The 20,020-nt window shown below is 39.0% G+C and overlaps 1 protein-coding gene across 2 annotated transcripts in view; it reads right to left on the bottom strand.

The window, feature by feature from the left end:
- GALNT18 (polypeptide N-acetylgalactosaminyltransferase 18) overlaps positions 1–20,020 on the bottom strand; it is a 260,097-nt gene that overhangs the window by 37,662 nt on the left and 202,415 nt on the right. For both annotated transcript variants that reach the window (XM_086613387.1, XM_086613388.1), the window contains 2 exons: positions 18,368–18,505; positions 14,062–14,157 (listed from right to left, as the gene is read on the bottom strand). In XM_086613387.1, the coding sequence (XP_086469513.1) occupies positions 14,062–14,157; positions 18,368–18,505 (234 nt within the window). The remainder of the gene's footprint in view (positions 1–14,061; positions 14,158–18,367; positions 18,506–20,020) is intronic.

Below are 20,020 nucleotides of genomic sequence, written 5' to 3'. Positions count from 1 at the left end.
TCTCTGATATGAATATGCACCCTATTCCTAATTTGTATCCAACTGGCTTTAATTTCTAGACATTGGTTCTTGAAACAATGCTAAATTAAAATCTCTAGTATCCTATATTTTCTTTTGAGGAAAATACTTCTACTCTATAAATATAACCAGGTTTAGATTGAACTCAGCTCTAGCTAAGTGCTAGTTTGATTGCTGATTTCAAACAATTTGTCTGAAAAACACAGCTCTTTTCTTGGCTTACAAATCAATGTGGATTTTTTTTTTCAGTTACTTATAAATATTCAACCAAGATTTTATGTGAAAAAATAATTTCTGATATTCTTTCTGCTTCCTGATTGGACAAATGATGGTTAATGAACAGAATTAAAAAAAAAAATCCCTTGTTCACAGAAACACACTGTGGATACAATCATTCCATAAACATTTCTGCAAAAAACCCTACTCTGCAAATGGTGAACAATACTACAGAGTAACTAAGCTGAAACTGAACTGCTGATCAGAATTTGAATGAATGCTATGAAAGTAATACGGCTCGTGTAATTACAGAGGGAGTTAAATATGCTTTCATGGGGACTGAATTCGGTCCATGAATTCTAAATGAGCCAGTGGATGACTTCAATTAATGGAATGACATAATAAAATTACCAATAAAACTAAAGAAATTATAAAATGAATCTTCTATCTAAGGTATTAACTACCTTCTCTAACAGTCATTCACATACTGTTAAGAATTTGAGAAACAAAAATCTGACCTTCAGAACTTTAACTCTGACGAAGTAACAAATGAGATAGTATAACATCAATCAAAAGAATGTTTAAATTGACAACCGTCCGACAATTACAACAACAATTTCCAAGTGCTATACACATGTTCCAATAATATGTTAGTTTTATATTGAATTAATATTGTAAGTAACAACTGGTTTTAAAAACTGCTGACTGAAATGCCAATTTGCAATGAGAAGAGACACCTTTAAAATATGGATAACTCTAGTAATTGCTACATAATGTGCAACTCTGATCCATTTCAAATTAATGCACTTACAAAATGTGAAATGCTTAAATAGTATTAGATTATAAGACACTGCAGGTACCCAACAGAGCTGTTTTATTTCCCCAAAAGCATTAATTAAAAACATTTTTAACTTGGCAAAGGAAAGCCCTGTCTTTCTTTTTTGATTGTACTGTGTTTTTAAGATGAAAATCAACCGAACTATGGAAATTTTTACACCTATTCCACCTGACAAAGAAAGATCATTAATAGAAAATGGGAAGTTAATTTCACTTTTGAAAAAATATTTCAACACAACACTGAAGTAACATACGGAATATCAAGGTACTGTGAGTTATGTGGCCTCCGGACAGCCACTTAATACATTTTTGTTAGGAGGAAAAAAAAATACATGGACACTTATGAAGTACCACTGAAACGATTAAGATATGACTGAGTAAGACGGAGCACACTTTTCACTAGTCACATCACCTCCAAGGCCAGAGACAGCTACCGCTTTCACGTGTGGACGGGAGATCGGGCTTCTGGCAGTTCTCACTGCTATGCTGCTGACAACAATGCTCTAGTACAAACACGACCTAAGAGTCGTCGTTCTGTCTGGACATCAAAACCTCTGTGTGGAGTAAAGCCAGCTCCACCGTGGGGAAGGCAGAGCGTACCGTACCTATGGCCCGTTAAGGAGCTCCCAGCGGTGGGGTGTTCTGCAGGGCCTCGCTGGGTGCGAGCACCACGCAGTGTAGCACCGGTGTGCTGTCCCAAGGCCTGCACTTCTCTGTTGAAGAGATCATGAGGTGTTTACAGCCTTGGTAGCAACATGGCTGATGGCCTCAAGGGAGTGAATAGCACTTCACTGATGCTGAGCTACAAGCCATATTCCTTTCTGAAGATATTCGGTCCCTCCGCATCAGACCTTTATGACTTTGAGTGGGTCTAGTACCCACGGTGAGGAACACCACTCATCACTCCACAGTGGTAGTGCTCATTTGCAAAGTAGTTGAGTGAGATCTCTGACTAGGCCAACTTTAGGCTCCTAGATCATTGTACTAGCCAACCATTGCAAAAGTCAGCAGCAGCTTCGAAAACACGACAGCCAGTATATTTTGGGGGCGTTAGCTCCAAAGCCCTTTGGCACCAGCTCACTGGCTGTATGCAATAGACCACTGTAAGCATATACTCCTGGCTGAACCAAGTATGAAAGGCAGTGTTACCTTTAATCGGCTTAGTGTCCAACATGAAAAGCACAGAAACTGAATGCAAAATCCAGGGCCAGTTTTATCATCTAGAAGCTCGGCAATATTTCACCTTAACGTTTTCAAATATTTTGATGTTTTCACTTGTTGAAATCCTTTTGGCCAAAACTATCCATAGAAAACATTACATACTCTAACACAAGAAAAAAAAATGCCTGAAAATGTATGTGTGTTTTGATTTCCCAGATAAGAACAGCTTTGAACTATTGTGTAATATTCAGGCTAACAACTCTAATCTCTTCTAAATTAAAACACTACATGAGAGCTTGAAACGCTCTGATAATTTTAAATTCTTAGGCACTGCACTTGCTCACAACAGTTTGCTTCAATTACATTTTCAATGTAGCTTTTTTTACTACAGACATCCTGGGCAAATTGCCTTAAAAACGTCAACTAGAGAGGAAAGTTCTTACAGTGACCATCACAGGCTCTGTAACCATGATCTGAATCTTATAAAATGCAAAGAAATCAAAAGAAGAACTTTAAATAGCCTGAAAACCAACTCCTTTGATATTCCACTTACCCTCTTTTCCTGCATCAGCCTCACCTATTTAACAAAATGTTGAATAAATAGTTTCCAGCCAGACTACAGAGACAGCAGATACATGTCCCTCTCCTCTTATATCAATAACAGACATATCAACAGTAGACAAGATAACCAAGAAAGATGATAACAACGCGAAAGTAGGATTTACTCATTTAAGGAGGCAACAGAATTCAAGGTGAAGAGGACAACCCGAGGGCTGAGAGGCAAGTACAAAAAGGAAAGCAACGCAGAAAACATGCAAGATAATGGTAACATGATACACAAAACACAAAGTGGAAATACCTCATAAATTATTTTTAAAATATTCTGGGAAGAACCTTCTGTAACGTACAGCAATATCAACTAACCAGTTTTTCTGCAAACAAACTGAAAAAGCCCCAGGTCTGTGAGCCATATGGTGTAACAGAAGAGAACAGAGGTGTAAATTTATTAATCTTATTGTTTCTGTGCAGGAGCATTCTTTGTGGTCTCCAGCATACTTCTCTTTGCACTCCACAAGTTTGCTTACTTCTAATTTTTGCTGATGTGATGCTTTTCTGCAGTAATGTGATGAAAGCTAAGTTTATCAAGTCTAAGCAAATTACATCAGAATTTTTGCCAGTTGAAGTTTCTATTATGTCTATGGAAATTCTGCTTTACTAGGCAAAAGCTTTCTAACCAAACATCTTTGATAGCACTTTCTGAGTATCCTTCTGACATTACTTCTCATCTGCATTTTCAATCTTTCCTCCCATTAAAGGTCAACTCACGCTTCTGTATCTTTTCAGCACATCTTGTAATGTACGTAAAATTGCACCAGTACCTCTAGTGTAAAATATTAAATGGTACAGCTATCTTAAATAACTCTTATCCATTCCATGAGATGAGCACTTCCCTTTTATTTAGAAGAATGGATGACTGAACAGATATGGCAGACTATGGACAACTGCTTTTATTCCTGTTATATTTTGTGCTCAGAGGTTTTATTTGCTTTTTCAAACACACGTCATCGTTGGCACTGGCCAAGTTACCCTTGACTCTTCTGATGCATCTACCTGCATAAAACAAGCAGTCATTTCTCAGTCACAAAACTGCTTATCGATTAGCCAATATTAATTAAAAGACACCTTTGTTTTCTTAGAGCCTACTTGGCTCTAAGTTTTCAAGTAATTCAAGTTTTTAATGCTCTTCCTTTCTGGTTCTAAATATTCATAGCACTCAAAAGAACTGAAATGCTTTTTGAATTCTCGCTTTTTCACTTCAACTCAGGTCCTGGAACCTGAATGTCGAGATTACTACTTTAGTCAGATCATGGGTTTCAGCTTATAGTAGTATTTTCCTTTTTCATTATTCACATTCACCTTCAGCAGTGATCCTGTACACTAGGCAAGAATATAGATTTCAAAAGCATCTAAGACATTTGTAAGTCTTTTAATTCTAGGCCATCCTATTGAAACAAAGAAAAAATTTATCTGAAACAAAAGCATTTCTCCAAGAGCACATAAATGCTATATGCTCCCAAATGAGAAAATCAATGCTACGCTTAGGAAAAAAAATGATTGCTTTTCAACTATTTCATTTCACTATGGTTGGAGTTTCAATTCCAAGTGATCAGTTCTCTCAATTCTCTGAGGCATACACAATGTTTTTACACTACATAGTTTCAAACACAAAAATAAATAAGCAGTAATATCCATTCCATTATTTCCAAACCAAGGGATGTAGAAGATATTTTCTCTGATCCAGAATATTGCAGTTCTACAGCTTTTTTTTTTTCTTTCTTTTGTTTTTAATCAGTGAAGTTGAACACACAAAAGACCTATCCTAGGTCTGAAATCTGAGGAAGGACCTTTTGTGCTCATTCTTTTGAATTCAAGTGTCTTTTACCCTGTGAATGGAGAATGACGTTCGTTATGTCTGATACTGTCATAAAATGAGGAGACAGGTTCGTCTCTGGTCCTACTATCACAAAGACCTACGGCCAGTTGCAAAATACAGTCTACAAATCACTCACTAGTCTATGCTCAGACACCAGACCTAGTGATCCGATCCATACTTGTACTTTACAAGCTAATAATTTGACGCCACTGATCCTCACCTGTAAATGAGCAACTCTCTTTGGTTTAAGAGAATCTCTCCTACCAGGCAACAGATACTGAATCTGAGTGAAGTAAGCAATACAGAAGACTGGGTAATGGTCATATTAGCTCTGTCAACAGAAAGCCTCTTGACTCAAACCACAGCAAATGCAGAAATAATTTACTCACAGCAAATGGCTCAGTACAAAATTTGCTCCAAAACTAGAAATCAGACTAGCAGATTCTCTCTCTGGAACTTTGCACTGAAGTAAATAATGGGAATTTGGCTAGAATCAAGCTAGAGGAAAAAGATTAAAAAAAAGAAAATAATATACAACGTGAAATATTACAGTCTTCATCCACAGCACGTCCCCAAGAAGAAAGTGTTGTACTGCCTGTGCTAGGCCAAGGAAAGACTGGTTGGCTTTGAAAACCTTTGAAATGTCTCTGTAGCTCCCTGATGCACTTGTCATATATTCTACGGAGGCTGCAGCTTTGAAAGTCTCAGGCGTACCTCAGAAAAACTCTACTTTGAAAGGGATTGCAAAAAGCTAACACCAGATTTTGCTTCTGTTGCAAACAAGGTCACAGTTTCTATTAACTTTACTATGATCAAAATCAGGATTTAATGCACTGGACGAAATTAACAGAAATATAAATAGCCTCAATAAACTACTCAGCAGGAATGTCTTATATAAGACATTAATTGCCATAGCAAGGAGGCCCTTTACAGAACATGTTTAAAATAAAAATTAGAATTCATTAATGCTTATTGCCATCCTTGATAGGCAGTTTTACTAACTCTGTATCTTCTATCACTCGGACCTTTACTGAACTGAGAAACCTAGATTTAAAAAAATAGCTATTCTAGTTCCAGAAGCATTTACTGTGGAAATACCCTTGTTCCCAGAAAGTATCTTGTATTTACAGAAAGTTGGTGTTAGGCTCAGTGCTTACATCATTCCGTAAGATGTAGTGAAAAAGGCAACGAATGAGCCTGACTGTGCTCTGTCAGATGCAGCCTCTGGAAGAATGCAAAGAGAAGCACAAAGCCCCCTGCAGGGACACTAAGAATCAGGCTGACCATCTAAGCTGCCACTCTTGATGCAGCTGCTTCACTTAGTATGAATCGTGACGTCCTCACTTTGGCTGTACAAAGAGAGAAATGACTACTCTCTCTATCACATGGTGTGGTTTTTCACTGCATAGTGCCCGGTCCAAGATACAACCAGATGTTTTGTACAGTTCAATTTCTGTATAGCACTCTGTGCCTGTCTGCATCCATGAAATAATCATCGTAAACCAGGTAATTGCTGACTTCAGACCAACGCGTCAGTAGGTCCTTAGAACGCAGTGGTACCAGGCAGAGCGGATGTCAGATCAGACTGTCTTGTGCACAGACGCTGAATATGGCTAACGTGTACCTTGAAGACAAACACGAACATCAGCCCTGAGTTTGCATGTGACTGACAGCTGTTAAAACAGCTGCTGAGCTTCTTTTTATTCTTAAAAAAAGACTCTCTGAACATGTTCATTGTAGACATCTTCAGGGCAGTGATTTTTCAAGTTTGAAGGGTCAATCATTGATCCGTATCAGCAGGTTTTGCTCTTTCCTTCCTTATTCCTGACAACTGAAGCACGCTGGTATCAGCGGCTGCCAGATGTGGGGCCTTCTGTTTAACTGTTTTCTTGCACAGTCTTGGTTTGCCGTACTTATGTGTTTTACACACACACTTAAGAACATTGTCCTACTTATAAAAAGCAGAAGACATCTTGTTTCCTGAAATGTATCCGTTCCATAGTAATTTCTTAGAATGCTGTATTTTTGGCCTAGCATAATTACTGTTTCACTCTAAGTTTAATTTTCAGCTGTAGGAGAAAAAGAATGCATATTCATCCATAAGACAGCTCGGGATCTGAGTCATCACAGCTATATGCTGTTCTTTAACTTCAGAAACTCCTTTATCTAAAACTTTTCAGGACAGTAGTATTGCGGTGCTCTGTTGGCAGCAGTGTCAAGACTGTCAAGGAAAAGCAGCTGCAGTATTCAGTATTTCCATGATTTATTTTTTTTTAAAGCAAATAGAAAGGTGTTATGGTAAGCCTCACCTGTAGTTAACGATATAATCACATTTTATCTATTAATTTCTCCTTATAAAATGGTGTATAATGCTTCTTAGCATATTTCACATACACAGAAAGCCACTCTTAACTAAGAGGGCTACTGTTTCTGCTTCCAAATTCCCTTAACACTCTTTCTGATAAAGCACGTGGTTCTCTCCCAGCTTTCCTGGCATTGACAATTGTCCAATACAACGTGAATTACATTAGGCACAGGAATCCAAAGAAAATTTTTAACATTGCAACAGACTTATTAAAATTAAGGCTCTATTAAAACTCAATTTTTAGATGTTTATATTTTGAATGTCTCAAGAACCTGAAGATCACACTAACTTTGCTCTAGAGATGTCTAAATTATTCATTTAAAATAAACTGACAAATTTCTTCCCCTCTCCACCCCCCAAATTATTTGAAAAGCTATTTTAATTCTTTTCATAATTATTCGCTGAATATCTATTAATTGTTCCCTCTCCCGGGTTTTACAAATTGGACTAATAACTAAACAGTGTTTGTGATCAACCCTGTACTTTTTTACTGGAATATAAATGCCTTCAGTGATAGCCATTTTTACTCATACATATTCTTGTTTACAAATTAACCAATATTTGTGTATGAACAACCACCATGCTAAGAAGTTTCAGTGAAGAAGAAATAGTTTGTACAAAAATATATACAAATAACATTTAAAAAGAGCACTCATGAATCATAAAAAATGTTTTGAGAGGTTTATAGGAGTTCCTGTAACCATTGTTTCCAGTACTTCACACACTGTGCATAGAACACAACATTAAACTTTCAGGCCAGTCTCATACAGTGTAAACTGGCATAGCTCTGCTTGTTGGGATGACTTCCTTTCATTGCCTTCAGCGGGATGCAATAATTCATACCAGGTAGGGCTGCAGTCATTGGTTTCTGAGCATCAGTTCTGCAATCACTTGCAAGAATAGGAAAGGATATGAATGAGTGTCCCTTTTTACCTCCATTTCTTTTCTAGCCATTTCCCAATCTGCTCTTTTGATCCTGGTCCTCACTTGAATTCCTCAAAATCTAACTGGTTTGTATTGACGTTCACATCCTTGGATGAGCTTTGTGGTTTAATTGCTTATAAATTGAGAAATACATGAGCCAGAGGCCATTGAACAAAGGAACACAGAACTGCCCTTTATCCCCTCAATCGCAAGCACTTTTCAAGGTAAATCTGTACTTAAAATATCACTTCATTGACTAGTGGTACTTTTTTATTATACAATAGCTATAAAGTCTCTAATAACATGTTTAATTCCCAGCAAAGAATCTTCCAAATTATCACTCAGGAGTAGTTTTAATGCAAGTGACAAGCTGTCATCAGTCTGCCTTCAAGATTACAGGCCTGGTTAAACAGCAGCCTTAAAAACCACCAAACATCCAGGCTCAGGTGGTTCCCACAATTAGGAAGAGAACGCAGTCAGGCCTGGGGCAGGTACTTATCGCAACTACACGCAACCATCTTTGGAGGCAGTGCTGACAATGGACCTTTTAAAGCCTAAACGTATGACTGAATTGTAGCTTGGTTTCAACAAGTTCAAGAATTAAACCAGTACCTTCATCCTTTTCTGCATGAACTACTTCAAAAACCCCAGCAGAAACCCCACAACCTCAGACGAACTTTATGTTTTGTACTGTTTTGCCACTACTGTTCTTCTGTCTTTCCTTCTTTCCTTTACACTTATCTCTTCTCACTTTCTCACTTAATGTCAGTTCGCCTCATCTCCCAATTTTCCCGTTTCCCTCTATTGTGACACTGAAGGGGGGTGCTCCTCACACCCTCCAGCTGTCTCCAGTGTAGTCTCTTTGGCCAAGAACAACTGTGGGCTGTTGATCTTTGCATCTGAGCTGTTCTTATGCAATTAAATCAAAAAGATTTCTTCCACCACTGAACAGTGCAGTAGGAACCTATTTTAACTACTATTTTACCATGTTGCATTTACTATGTTAGCTATTTTAATAGTTGCAGAAATCAGTTTTGTTCAGCTGTTCTAAGAAGCAGCAGCACTGCATAGCAGAAGGAGCTTGATGTGAAGGCTGTGGAAGGATACCTGAGAATCAACAGACGTGAACAATCCAGCCTTTCCTGGGAGCACGTGCCTGGATGCAGAAAGGGAATTTGACACCATGATGACATTGCTTCTGGGACGCAACCAATCATACTCAGGGGTGGGCTATTGTTTGTATTGTAACCAATCATAGATTGCCAAGTCTCATTTAGAAAGCTATAAAGCACGCTGAGTGTATGCAAATAAAGGTTCACTTGTTTGATCACATTGATCGTGTCAGGTGTCCTCACTCATCTCCCGCAAAGGCTAAGACACACACTAAAAGCCCCTTCCAAACAGCACAAGGTACCAAAACCACCTTATGGCCTTGCTTCATGTACATCTAGTAGCTGCCCGATACCCATGGTGGCTACACGAAGTAATAGCAGATGCTGAGGTGTGATATAATGATGTTCTGTCTGGGGAGTTATGCCAACATACTGTATGTTGCTGTAAGATGGGAGTAGCAATGACAGTGTTGATTTTGGACAGACAGTGACTAAGGCAGGAATGAAAGGACGTGACGCTTAGGAAACAATACACTCCGCCAGCAGAACTGGGGGAGCATGAGCAGCTTAGAAAGTTATACCGTTCAGATGCTACCACTTAAAAAGACAAAGAAGTTCTCAACAGAATCTGGAATTATCTGGGCAACATTTTGTAATAAAATAATTCTTACTAAAGTAATAGAAATTCTTCCCTTAAACTCATGAAATGCATCACAGGATCGCCACCCACTTAAGTTTTTTTCACTGGTTGAACATGCGAGTTACCCTATTCAGTGGATGGTATCGTAACTCCTGAAGCGTCCTGGCTCCTGGGGACCAGGACAAAGTACAGATAGCCTGGGAAGCACTTTTTGAAGACAGAAGGAGGATACAAAACATGCCTAATTGCACATGCTAGTTTTGCAAGTGCCCTCAGTCTTTCCAGGCCAAGCCAAATACTCTGCTGTGAAAAATTCTTTCTCATTATTAGTATCAGAGGACTAAGGAAACAGACAGATTATGTTCTGATTTTCCATTCCATCCTACTGTTTAACCACATGTAAGATTTGCATCAGTTTCTCCATTTGTAGAACAGTACTACAAAATAAACATAGTTATAAAATGTTCTAAGATACTTGCAGGAATGAACTATGAATATGCTAATGTGAGCTACGGTAGACATATGGAGTAGACTGCTGAAAGGTTGGGGAATCTGAATCACAGAAGCCTCACCATCACGAATTCTGATGTCTATTTAAAATGAAACTAAAGCACCACAGGGAAAATTATTTCTGATAATTTCATTGCAATATCTGACGATATTTTGTTGCCATTTTCTACTGCTTTTAATTATGAAGCTGGACCTGACGTTCTTGATATTCATAGAATCATAGAATGGTTTGGGTTGGAGGGGGCCTTAATGATCATCTACTTCCAACTCCCCTGCCATGGGCAGGGACACCTTACCCTAGATCAGGTTGCTCAAAGCCTCATCCAACCTGGCCTTGAACACTTCCAGGGATGGGGCATCCACAGCTTCTCTGGACAATCTGTTCCAGTGCTTCACCACCCTCAGAGTGAAGAATTTCTTCCTTAGATGTAATTGAAATCTCCCCTCTTTCAGTTTAAATCCATTGCCCCTTGTCCTATCACTACATGCCCTGTCAAAAGTCCCTCTCCAGATTTCTTGCAGAGCCCCTTTAGGTACTGGAAGGCTGCTAGAAGGTGTCCCCAGAGCCTTCTCTTCTCCAGGCTGAACAACCCCAACTCTCTCAGCCTGTCTTCATAACCTGCCTTCACATTGTCTGCGAAAAAACGGAGCATGGATTTTTAATGTCAGATATGCAGTTCCCTTTCTGTTGACTTCAATGATTTCTTTCTTGTATAAAACATGTTAAAAGAAAACAGTAGCTGTACATACACTTGATGTATGTACAAACATATGTATGTTCAAACACCTCATCTAAGCCATTTCCCATGCAAAAAGATGAAAATCCAAAACCATCTGAAACAGGTTAGTGAAAAAAAAAAAAAAAAAAAAGGAATTTACCCGATTTAGAAGAGAGTCTACAGTAGTAACTAAGAACAGCAACTTCAACTGCGTAGGAGGGAATGGTTCCTGGAAGCCAGGTATATTAATGCACATCTAGATGCAATTGTGCAAAGCCCTCCATGGTGGTGGCTCTCAAACCGTAAATGGTACAGCTGCAACAGTAAAACTTTGCACCAGAGCTAAGAATGGCATCACCAGACCCCTCAGTCATACAAGCAGTCCTGAATCAGGGGACTAATCTGTTTTGATAAGTACTGCCAGGTGGGCAAAATAACCCCCTTTACATAGCATTTCACCACTACTAGAATAAAATTAGCATCTCACCAATATCTTTTGTGGCTACTGGCAAATTCAAGTTTAAAAGGAATATTTATTCCAGTATTTCCACTATGCTAGAGGAAACGTAAATGGGTGCAGCTCTGCTTAAGCAAGAGATGCAGGACTGTCGTGCTTTAGCCCAGCCGGCAACTAAACGCCACGCAGACTAACCACCCAGACTAAAACCATAACACAAAGCTCTTCTAGCTGCTGTAAAGGAGAACTAACTCTGTCCCAGCCAAAACCAAGACAACTACGGGCAATGGAAATCTCACAGAAGTATGCTGAATATCGTTTGTTAGTGCTTTCCCTGTTAATGCCATAATCCTTAACATAGAGAAAGTCTACTCCTCTTTTAAAGAAAGTTCTCGCTCATTACTGGCATCTTGCTCATATATGGGCCTTCTTGGGGGTTGTTTTCAACATCATTAGTTACAAAATTAAATACAGAGTAATGGGAAGGAATAAACATGGTAATTATGAAAGGATGACCAGAATCTTGACAAGAAAAGTCTCCCTTGCCTTTTCTCCCTCTGTCATTTATTTGCTGCTATCTCATTTATACAGAACTTCAGCTGACATTCAAAGGTAGCTCTTGATGTGGTGAATACTGAACTGTGCTAATTGAAGTGACTTTTGTTGTTGTTTGTCTCTTAACTATAATTAAAATTTCTAATTGGAATTTACAACCATGTCTGTAGTGTGTTGTTACCACAGATGATAGGCCAGAAGAGAGTTATGGCACCCTCCCAGAGGATGAAGAATAATGGCTCTGGCTCACGTGTGAATTACACGGTTCCCTAGCAAACACTGAGGACTAGCTTAAAAATCTCCTGGAGACAAACAGTGGTTACCACACAATTTTGTGACAAATAAGCCACAGTCCATGCAGTAAGTGAGTCTGATGGATGGGATTTTCAGATATTTCTGTCTTCATCATTCATAATTTACTCAAGCATGATGCCACTAGTGATCAAGATTAAAGGCCTTCAAGCAAAGGAAGCCAGCACAGAACACAGTTGCAGCATGTGTAACTTGGCAAGGAAGTACAGAATCGTATCCTCGTTTCACCAAACTCATGCTTCCAGCTCACTGTGAGATCCAGGTACAAAGGACAAGGCTACCTTGTTGCTCTGTTTATTTCTCACATATCAGGGGGATTCATTTGCTTTACAGTCAAATCATATAACTGACAATTCCATGGATAAAAACACATTCCATAACTTAAGTGGAGCATAATCAGGTCCTTTTAAGAAGCAAATATAAAAGGTAGTCAGAGAAAAAAATGATTCAAACTGGACGGATTTTTCAGTTTCTCCATTCACTCCCACAAATACATCCATTTCCTTTATGTCATTTTTGCTTATGTTACTTTTCAGAGTTAGATAATCTGCACGTCTGTCTTTGACAAGCATGTTCTAGACCATTGAATGTTATTTAGAATCACAGAATCATAAAATAGTTTGAGTTGGAAGGAGTCTTTAAAGGTCATCTTGTCCAACCCCCCTTCAATAAGCAGGGGCGTCTTCAACCAGATCAGGTTGCTCAGAGCCCTGTCCAACCTGACCTTGAATGTTTCCAGGGATGGGGCATCTACCCACCTCTCTGGGCATCCTCTTCCAGTGTTTCACCACTCTCACTGTAAAAAGTGTCTTCCTTATATCTAGTCTGAATCTACCCTCTTTCAGTTCAAAATCATTACCCTTGTATTGTAACAGGCCCTCCTAAAAAGTTTGTCTCCATCTTTTTTATAGGCTCTCTTTAAGCACTGGAAGGCTGCTAGAAGGTGTTCCCGGAGCCTAATCTTTTCTCCAGGCTGAACAACCCCAACTCTTTCAGTCTTTCTTCATAGGAGAGGTGCTCCAGCCCTCTGACAATTTTTGTGGCCCTCCTCTGGACCCACTCCCAACAGATCCATGTCTTTCCTGTGCTGAGGACTCCACAGCTGCTGTCAAGATTTGCCTAGAAACACTTTCACCTATGTCCATATGCTTAACCACTGAGGGAGATACAGTGTCTTAACTCTCTTTGTTTGCCAAGTTAATAAATCCAGCTGTTGTGTAAGAAAATGGAAAGGGTTTGGTCATTTGAGTCTTTGGCACATACTAGACTAACAGGACAATAGCAGAGAAAGAAAAAAAGGAGCTTTAGAAGAAGGGCTTTCACAAGAATGGGGTTTTGAATTTGACACAGCCGTATGGTGTGAGGAAGGTGGCTGTAAATTTCACATTTGTGAAAATGGGACAATAAATACATCAAGTAAAAAAAGTTGCTTCAGATAATGTATAAACAAACTGGGAGTATACATATGTATGTATGTAAAATGTTTTAAAATGCATTGTTTTGTTCATACCACATGCACAGTTAAAGATCAGAAATGAAAGCTTTTATCCACAAATCTGGGTCCTTGCTGACTCTCGTATTCCTTACATTGTTTCAAAATGAATAAACAAACTTTGTTGTCAAAGTGCTAATATACCAGGGATTCTCAATTTATGGCAGAAATAATGTTCTAGCTTTCTGTAAAGGAGCTACTAAACAGTTTACGGAGGTATTGATGCAGGAAATGACAGGTACAAGATGGTTCCTCCTACACAGTCTACTAAGAGCAGCAGCAATATGAGAGATCATTAGACAAACTAACCTGTGGTGTCATTCCATGGCAGATATACATGATTGGGATATTCTCCGTGTCAGGCCCTTGATCAAGGCACAAATCACTTTTCAGGGAATTCTGCAGCTAAAATAAACAGAAAGAAAAAGAAATCAGGCAAGTCTTACACGAGAAAAAGATGGTGTGATTACTTTCTTTTCTTTGAAAAAAATCATATGTAGTTGAGCAAAGAAAGAGCAAAACCAAAAATCCTTTTTGCAGGGAAGATATTGAAGAGAAAGCACCTGGATTAAATTCTTCCTTGTAGATAATCTAACACTACTGATGTCAATAAAGTTGCACAAGCTTTCAGGGAGGGTAGATTTCAAAAAGCCTTCAGAGATAGCAATAATTTTTGATACACGTTTTTAAATATTGAGTCTAATGAGTCTCTAGTACACACTGTATTTAAAAGACCAATTCTTAACCAGTGCAGCTAGCTGAGCAGTATGGATGGAGTTTCAAACATAGGAGAAAGCCCTGTAATTAAACAGCTTTTCAGAATCACTCAAGAGAGTCTTCTGATTTCTGGAAATAATTCAAAAAAAATCCTTTCTGCTGACACTTGCAGAATTCTGGCCAATTGGTATGCACTAGCTCCTCTTTTCATTCTTCTGGGCTAACTCACGCACAGCAATCTAGCTATGAACAGGCTGCAAAGCACGTGGCCCTGTTCATCACAAACCCCTATATATTACCTCTGCGAAGCTGAGACAGAATTTTCTGAAAGTGAAGTGCTAAATTAATGAGCACAGATAGCTGGAAGGTCTTTTTAGAGTGTGAGGCCAAAGATGTGGATTGCATACCTATGGGCATGTATAGAGGTGTTCCGTGGTACAATATCGGTTCAGAGAACATGAGGGAATTTTCTGATGGAGGGAGCAAAGAGGTGATGTGGTTTGCAACCATCTGTGATTAACTGAGCAGTCCTGGCAGCTGTGTACAGGGGCCTCCTTTGAGGAAAACTAATTGATGTGCTTAAAAAGGAAGTCTAGAAGTGCACTAGTGTGTAAGAAACATGGACAAGCCAGAGGCTGAAGCCAGGCAGTGAATAAAATCAAGACCATGAACTCATCTCCACAAGACTTGCAACTCCAAAATTAACTCTAAATTCAATAACAGACAGGAAAAATCTCAATATTAAAGAGAAAATATGCATTAGGTATCAATACCGGCCTTATTCTTAGCTGCAAGCCTCAAGATTTAAAGAAAGTTTCCTCTCTCAAAGCTTTGTATTTCTTAGCCATGAATGTAACCACAACCATGACTCTAATTGCCATCAGATGTTAGGCACCGCTCTCTATCCAAACCTATGATAAATAAGATCAGCTTTATTAATTCATGCCTGGACCATGACTACCTTTGGCTTTTTGAAACCTTCTTCCACAAACTTAAATTCTAATGCTTGTCTTAGCCCTAATGTTGTAATCTTTTCCACAACAATCCCCATAACAAAGGAAGTTAAAAAATCTGCCTTGACCAGTATCAGCACACAGCTTATCTCAGAGGGTTGACCCAGTGGTAAAACAGATACAGAGACTTGAGAGTCCCAAGCTCTAAGAAGAAACATGACCTTAACCCTAACAGCAGCTGTCCGGAGATCAGGCACTACAGAAAAAGAGACAAAACACTATATTCCTTTTAACACCAGTTCTCCTGTTAACCTTTAAAACAAACAAAAAAACCCAACAAAACAAAAAAAGCTCTTCAGATGTAATTTCTCAAATTCTTATCTCAATCACAACTCTACGATTAACTTCGAATATCTGTAGAGAAATGATTCCTGCAGAAAACAGAAAAACAAAAATGCCACTGGCCTGTTAATTAACAATTCAGTTTCAAAATCTGAGGCCCAGACTCTTAGGAGCCATCCCTTTCCAAAATCTAGTGGCTTTGTGGCAATCACCAATTAACTTGGGTAATGCAGTTTTAGACTACTCACACTTAATCTTAATTACAACCCAAAATACAACCAGGTCACCAATCCTCACGCTGAAAAACGGAAATAATTAGTCAATACTGTCATTCACTCCCTTTCAAACTTAGAGCCTCACACAATACAGAGACAAACTAGACTATTGAAATTTTCAATTTGCAAAATCTCGCAAACATCCAGCTGAAATCAGGGACCCTGTCCCTACACAAAGTATATCAGCTTTTGGCCCACTAACATCACCTTCTCCTAATTCTAAGGGTACTGCAGAAGTCAGAAAGAAATTTGGTTCCCAAACCTTTACTCTGCCACCAACCCTAACCCCTAGCTATATGACACAGCATAAACTAGAGATGAACGATACAACTATTTTCCTAACTCTCTCAGAACAGAAGGAAATTCAGGATTCAGGAAATAAATATGGGTGTTGACACTGTACATGCCTGTATCCTAACCCTCATCCCTATTCAGATAACTGCCATAATTACTCAGTATTTTTTTAAATTAATGATACTGCTATAGTAGCAATATCTCTATTTTCTACAAAAAATGAAGACACTTGATGAATGGAAGCACTTAGAGAATCAGCAAGCAGCTGCCTTGCTTTGAAATATCACACCTTTCTCCCTTATAAGACATGCAAGTGAACAGGAAAGCAGACATAAAGAAAGATTAGAGATCCAAGCAATTCTTTTGCTAAAAAGATTGGGGCACTTTATCTTTTTGTTTCATACAAGCTGTGTATTTCATAAAACGCTCCCCTTTACCTGTACGGATACGTTGCCATAGCTGTCTACTACTTCTTTTGTGACAGTACCAATCACAAAATAAAACTCCTCACATCTTTCTCAGCTGAGGAGGCTCCTCATACTGCAGACAGAAGACTGCATCGTGTGCATTATTATGCAGTACCTAAATATGCATGTTCTGCTGACCAGTGAGTTCAGTATTTCTGTAACAAAGTTGTCGGGTTCTTTTTGGTTTGTACATCGCCAGCGAGGAACCTTCAAAGGCTGATGAAAAAGCCTCAGCAGAATATAAAATCGTAGGGTGCCTGTTTGCCGATTTTCATTTTGACTTACATGATGCAGAGTTAATCCTGAAACTATTCAAGAAGTACCTTAGCTATTCCACTGGTCCTCTTTTTTTTTTTTTATCTTCTACCTGCAATCAAATACTTTGTAGCCAGAGGTACCTAGAAGCAGAACCATGCACCTATTAGCTGCTACGCCTCCTTCTCCTCAAGGAACTCCACATCCAATTAGCTCATGGCATTGCTGAGGGCAGTTCCACGCAGTCTATGGAAAAGGCTCCTTGCACACAGGTGTGATTTTGGCATTGTTCTGAACTATTTTGGAAGGTAACCATTTTCTCACACGTCTAACAACAACTTAAACCTTTGCTGGAAGAATTTTTCTTCTCTTTTTGGATTGCATGAAAAGCCAGCGTGATAATTTTATTAGATCACCAAAGGGGTCATGGAACTTCGTGGGGCATACGATCGCTTCATTTGCCAAACCAGAGCAGCTGCTCTATGGCACCCTCAAGGGTCTTCTCAGAGTCGTGGTGGCGAACAGCACAACTCGGACTTCTTTTTGAGGAGAAATGTTTCAAACCAAATCTTTCACGTGTATGATCTGCTCTTACTAGTTACATTTGCTAATTGGGACTTGCATGCAAAAAGGCAAATTCAATTTACAGGAATCGATTTTTGTGACTATGACACTGGATAGGGAATGTGAAAAGGACGTCCTAGCTCTTCTAGCTTATTACGGGCCCGTATTGACTTACTGCGCTCATCTACCACGCCATGTGCACCTGCCCTCTCTGTTTAGAGTGCCAGTTTTCTAGGGGCAAGAATTGCTTCTGCTTTAATTAGCACAGTACAACTCAAGCATGATTTCAGTACAGACAAGGGTACTACTGTCACACAAGTAATGATGATGATGATCCCTAAATATAGGCATTTGAGGTTCTAAATTAAGATCTGGCTACAATATTGAGAAGCTTGCAGTTGAAATACTGAGCCTATTTTGTTAATTCACCTGCTACCACAAACCTTCCCACTGACAGCTCCAACGCGTCTGAAAAACCATGCCTTGAGTACCTCTGAGTGGAATGCAAGCCGTGAAACAAACAAACAAAAAAGCAGGGAGGAAGATAACGTGCAGAGTACCTCAACACAAACCACGGCAGAGCGTCTGTCTCTGTCAACTAACCAGTCTAAGAAATATGTTAACTAGTGACACCAAGTTTATCTGTTTCTTCTACTTGGAACGAGGCACTGTCTTCATTAATTACTTCCACTATTACACCTTTTCCCTCCCACCTTTTTAACATAGGAAATGTAAACGAGATCCTTACCACCCCATAGGCGACAGTATCTGAATACATTCTCATTTCTGGATACACGCTGACAAGATACCACCTAAAGGTCTTGCACTGGAGTTTTTTCCTCAAGGCCTTCCTCTCAGAAATATCCCCAATATCAATTCCAGAGTCCTGCACATAAAACAAAGGACAGAAAAAGCAGAAAAGACATCAGTAATACACTTCTGCATAAACTAATCATCCAGAGTCTCCCTCATTGCAAAGATGATTATGACCTATGATAATTATCAGCTCTGGGTTGCAGAGTGAGTCTGTTACCCACAGACACTCCGTAGGTGCCCCAGTTAAATATGATACAGGTCACCATGGTGGGGTCTCTTTCAAATTCTGCTTTGGTCAATGGAAACACTCCTATTTACTTCAGTAGGCTTTAGATCTAGCTTCCAATGAGTATCACTGTGTTCTCAGATTTCCTGGCACTTTCCAAATCCAAAAGTAATTGGCAGGAAGTAGCAAGTTGCCCTAGAAACAACCTTATTGCTGGAGTCCCAATGTGGCCTGATCATTAGTATATGACACTTCCTGACCGTTTCTGAAGTCTGGGTTTACCGCTTCACTGCAAAGAGCAGAAGCTCTGCTCACCTTTCTGAAATATTGCTTATTAAATTTCTCTTGTAATGTAAAAAGAGAAGTTGCTATTTTTGTTAAAAGCAATTGTAGAATATTGTCTCCTCTAATTTTTATTCTCCTTTACATTTCTGGCTAATCTAATTTCTACTTATCATAAGAGCAGATCATAAAGTGTGAGTTCCATAAAATCCCTGTATATAAAAATCAATAGTTTATCACATTAAAATCATGCAGCGGAAATTTTTAGAGGGATCTAAGTGCCAATCCATGGCTGCTATTTGACAGGAAGTAAAATGAGACATTTTGCTCCACACTGTGCTCTACCACTTCTGCCTCAGAACAAAACGCAGAATAAATAAATTTTCGTAGAGAAATCCTATAATCTATCTACTTCAACAACAGCTTTTACTGGGCCATAAACGCCCCAAAGATTTTGTCAGCCATCAGATAAGATTTAAAAATTGAATTTAAAAATTGAAGCATTGAATTTTCTTAGTTACACATTAAAAAGGTATCTTTAGAAGTATCTAGGTTTCTGAGCTGCTGGGGTAACAACTGTTTCTTACATCCCAAAGCACTGAATTAATGTTAATCTGGAACAAGTATATTTTCTTATGGAAGTATTTTCTAACTAAAGTAAAATTGACTTCCACATTAGCAAAGTACACTAAGAAGTAGGAAACTGCCACAAATGTGCACAACTCAAGTTAATCCTTAAAAATGATGACTCCCCTCCCCTCCCCTCAAGCCCTACATTATTCATAAAACTTCATGTGGAACTACTCTTTACACGATCATTTTTTCCTGACTTTTCTAGCAAGTGACTAGATAGAGGAACATGTTGTAGGGTGCTGTAAGACAACCAACTGATCCCACGGACAAATCCCACTCATGCTCAGCTCTGGCTGTACTTGCCAGTGTATCTGCCACTTGTGTGAAGGAAAAGGAGGATGTCAGCACACAGACATTCAACTTCCAGCACTAACAAGGCTTCCTGGAATCAGGTACTAAATTGGTCCAGTGCATCCCAACTCCTTTCCCATGCAGCCCTGCAGG

The sequence above is a fragment of the Tauraco erythrolophus genome, chromosome 6 (genome assembly GCF_009769465.1).
Source record: "Tauraco erythrolophus isolate bTauEry1 chromosome 6, bTauEry1.pri, whole genome shotgun sequence".
NCBI lineage: Eukaryota > Metazoa > Chordata > Aves > Musophagiformes > Musophagidae > Tauraco > Tauraco erythrolophus.
This window is presented reverse-complemented; position numbering and strand designations above follow the sequence as displayed.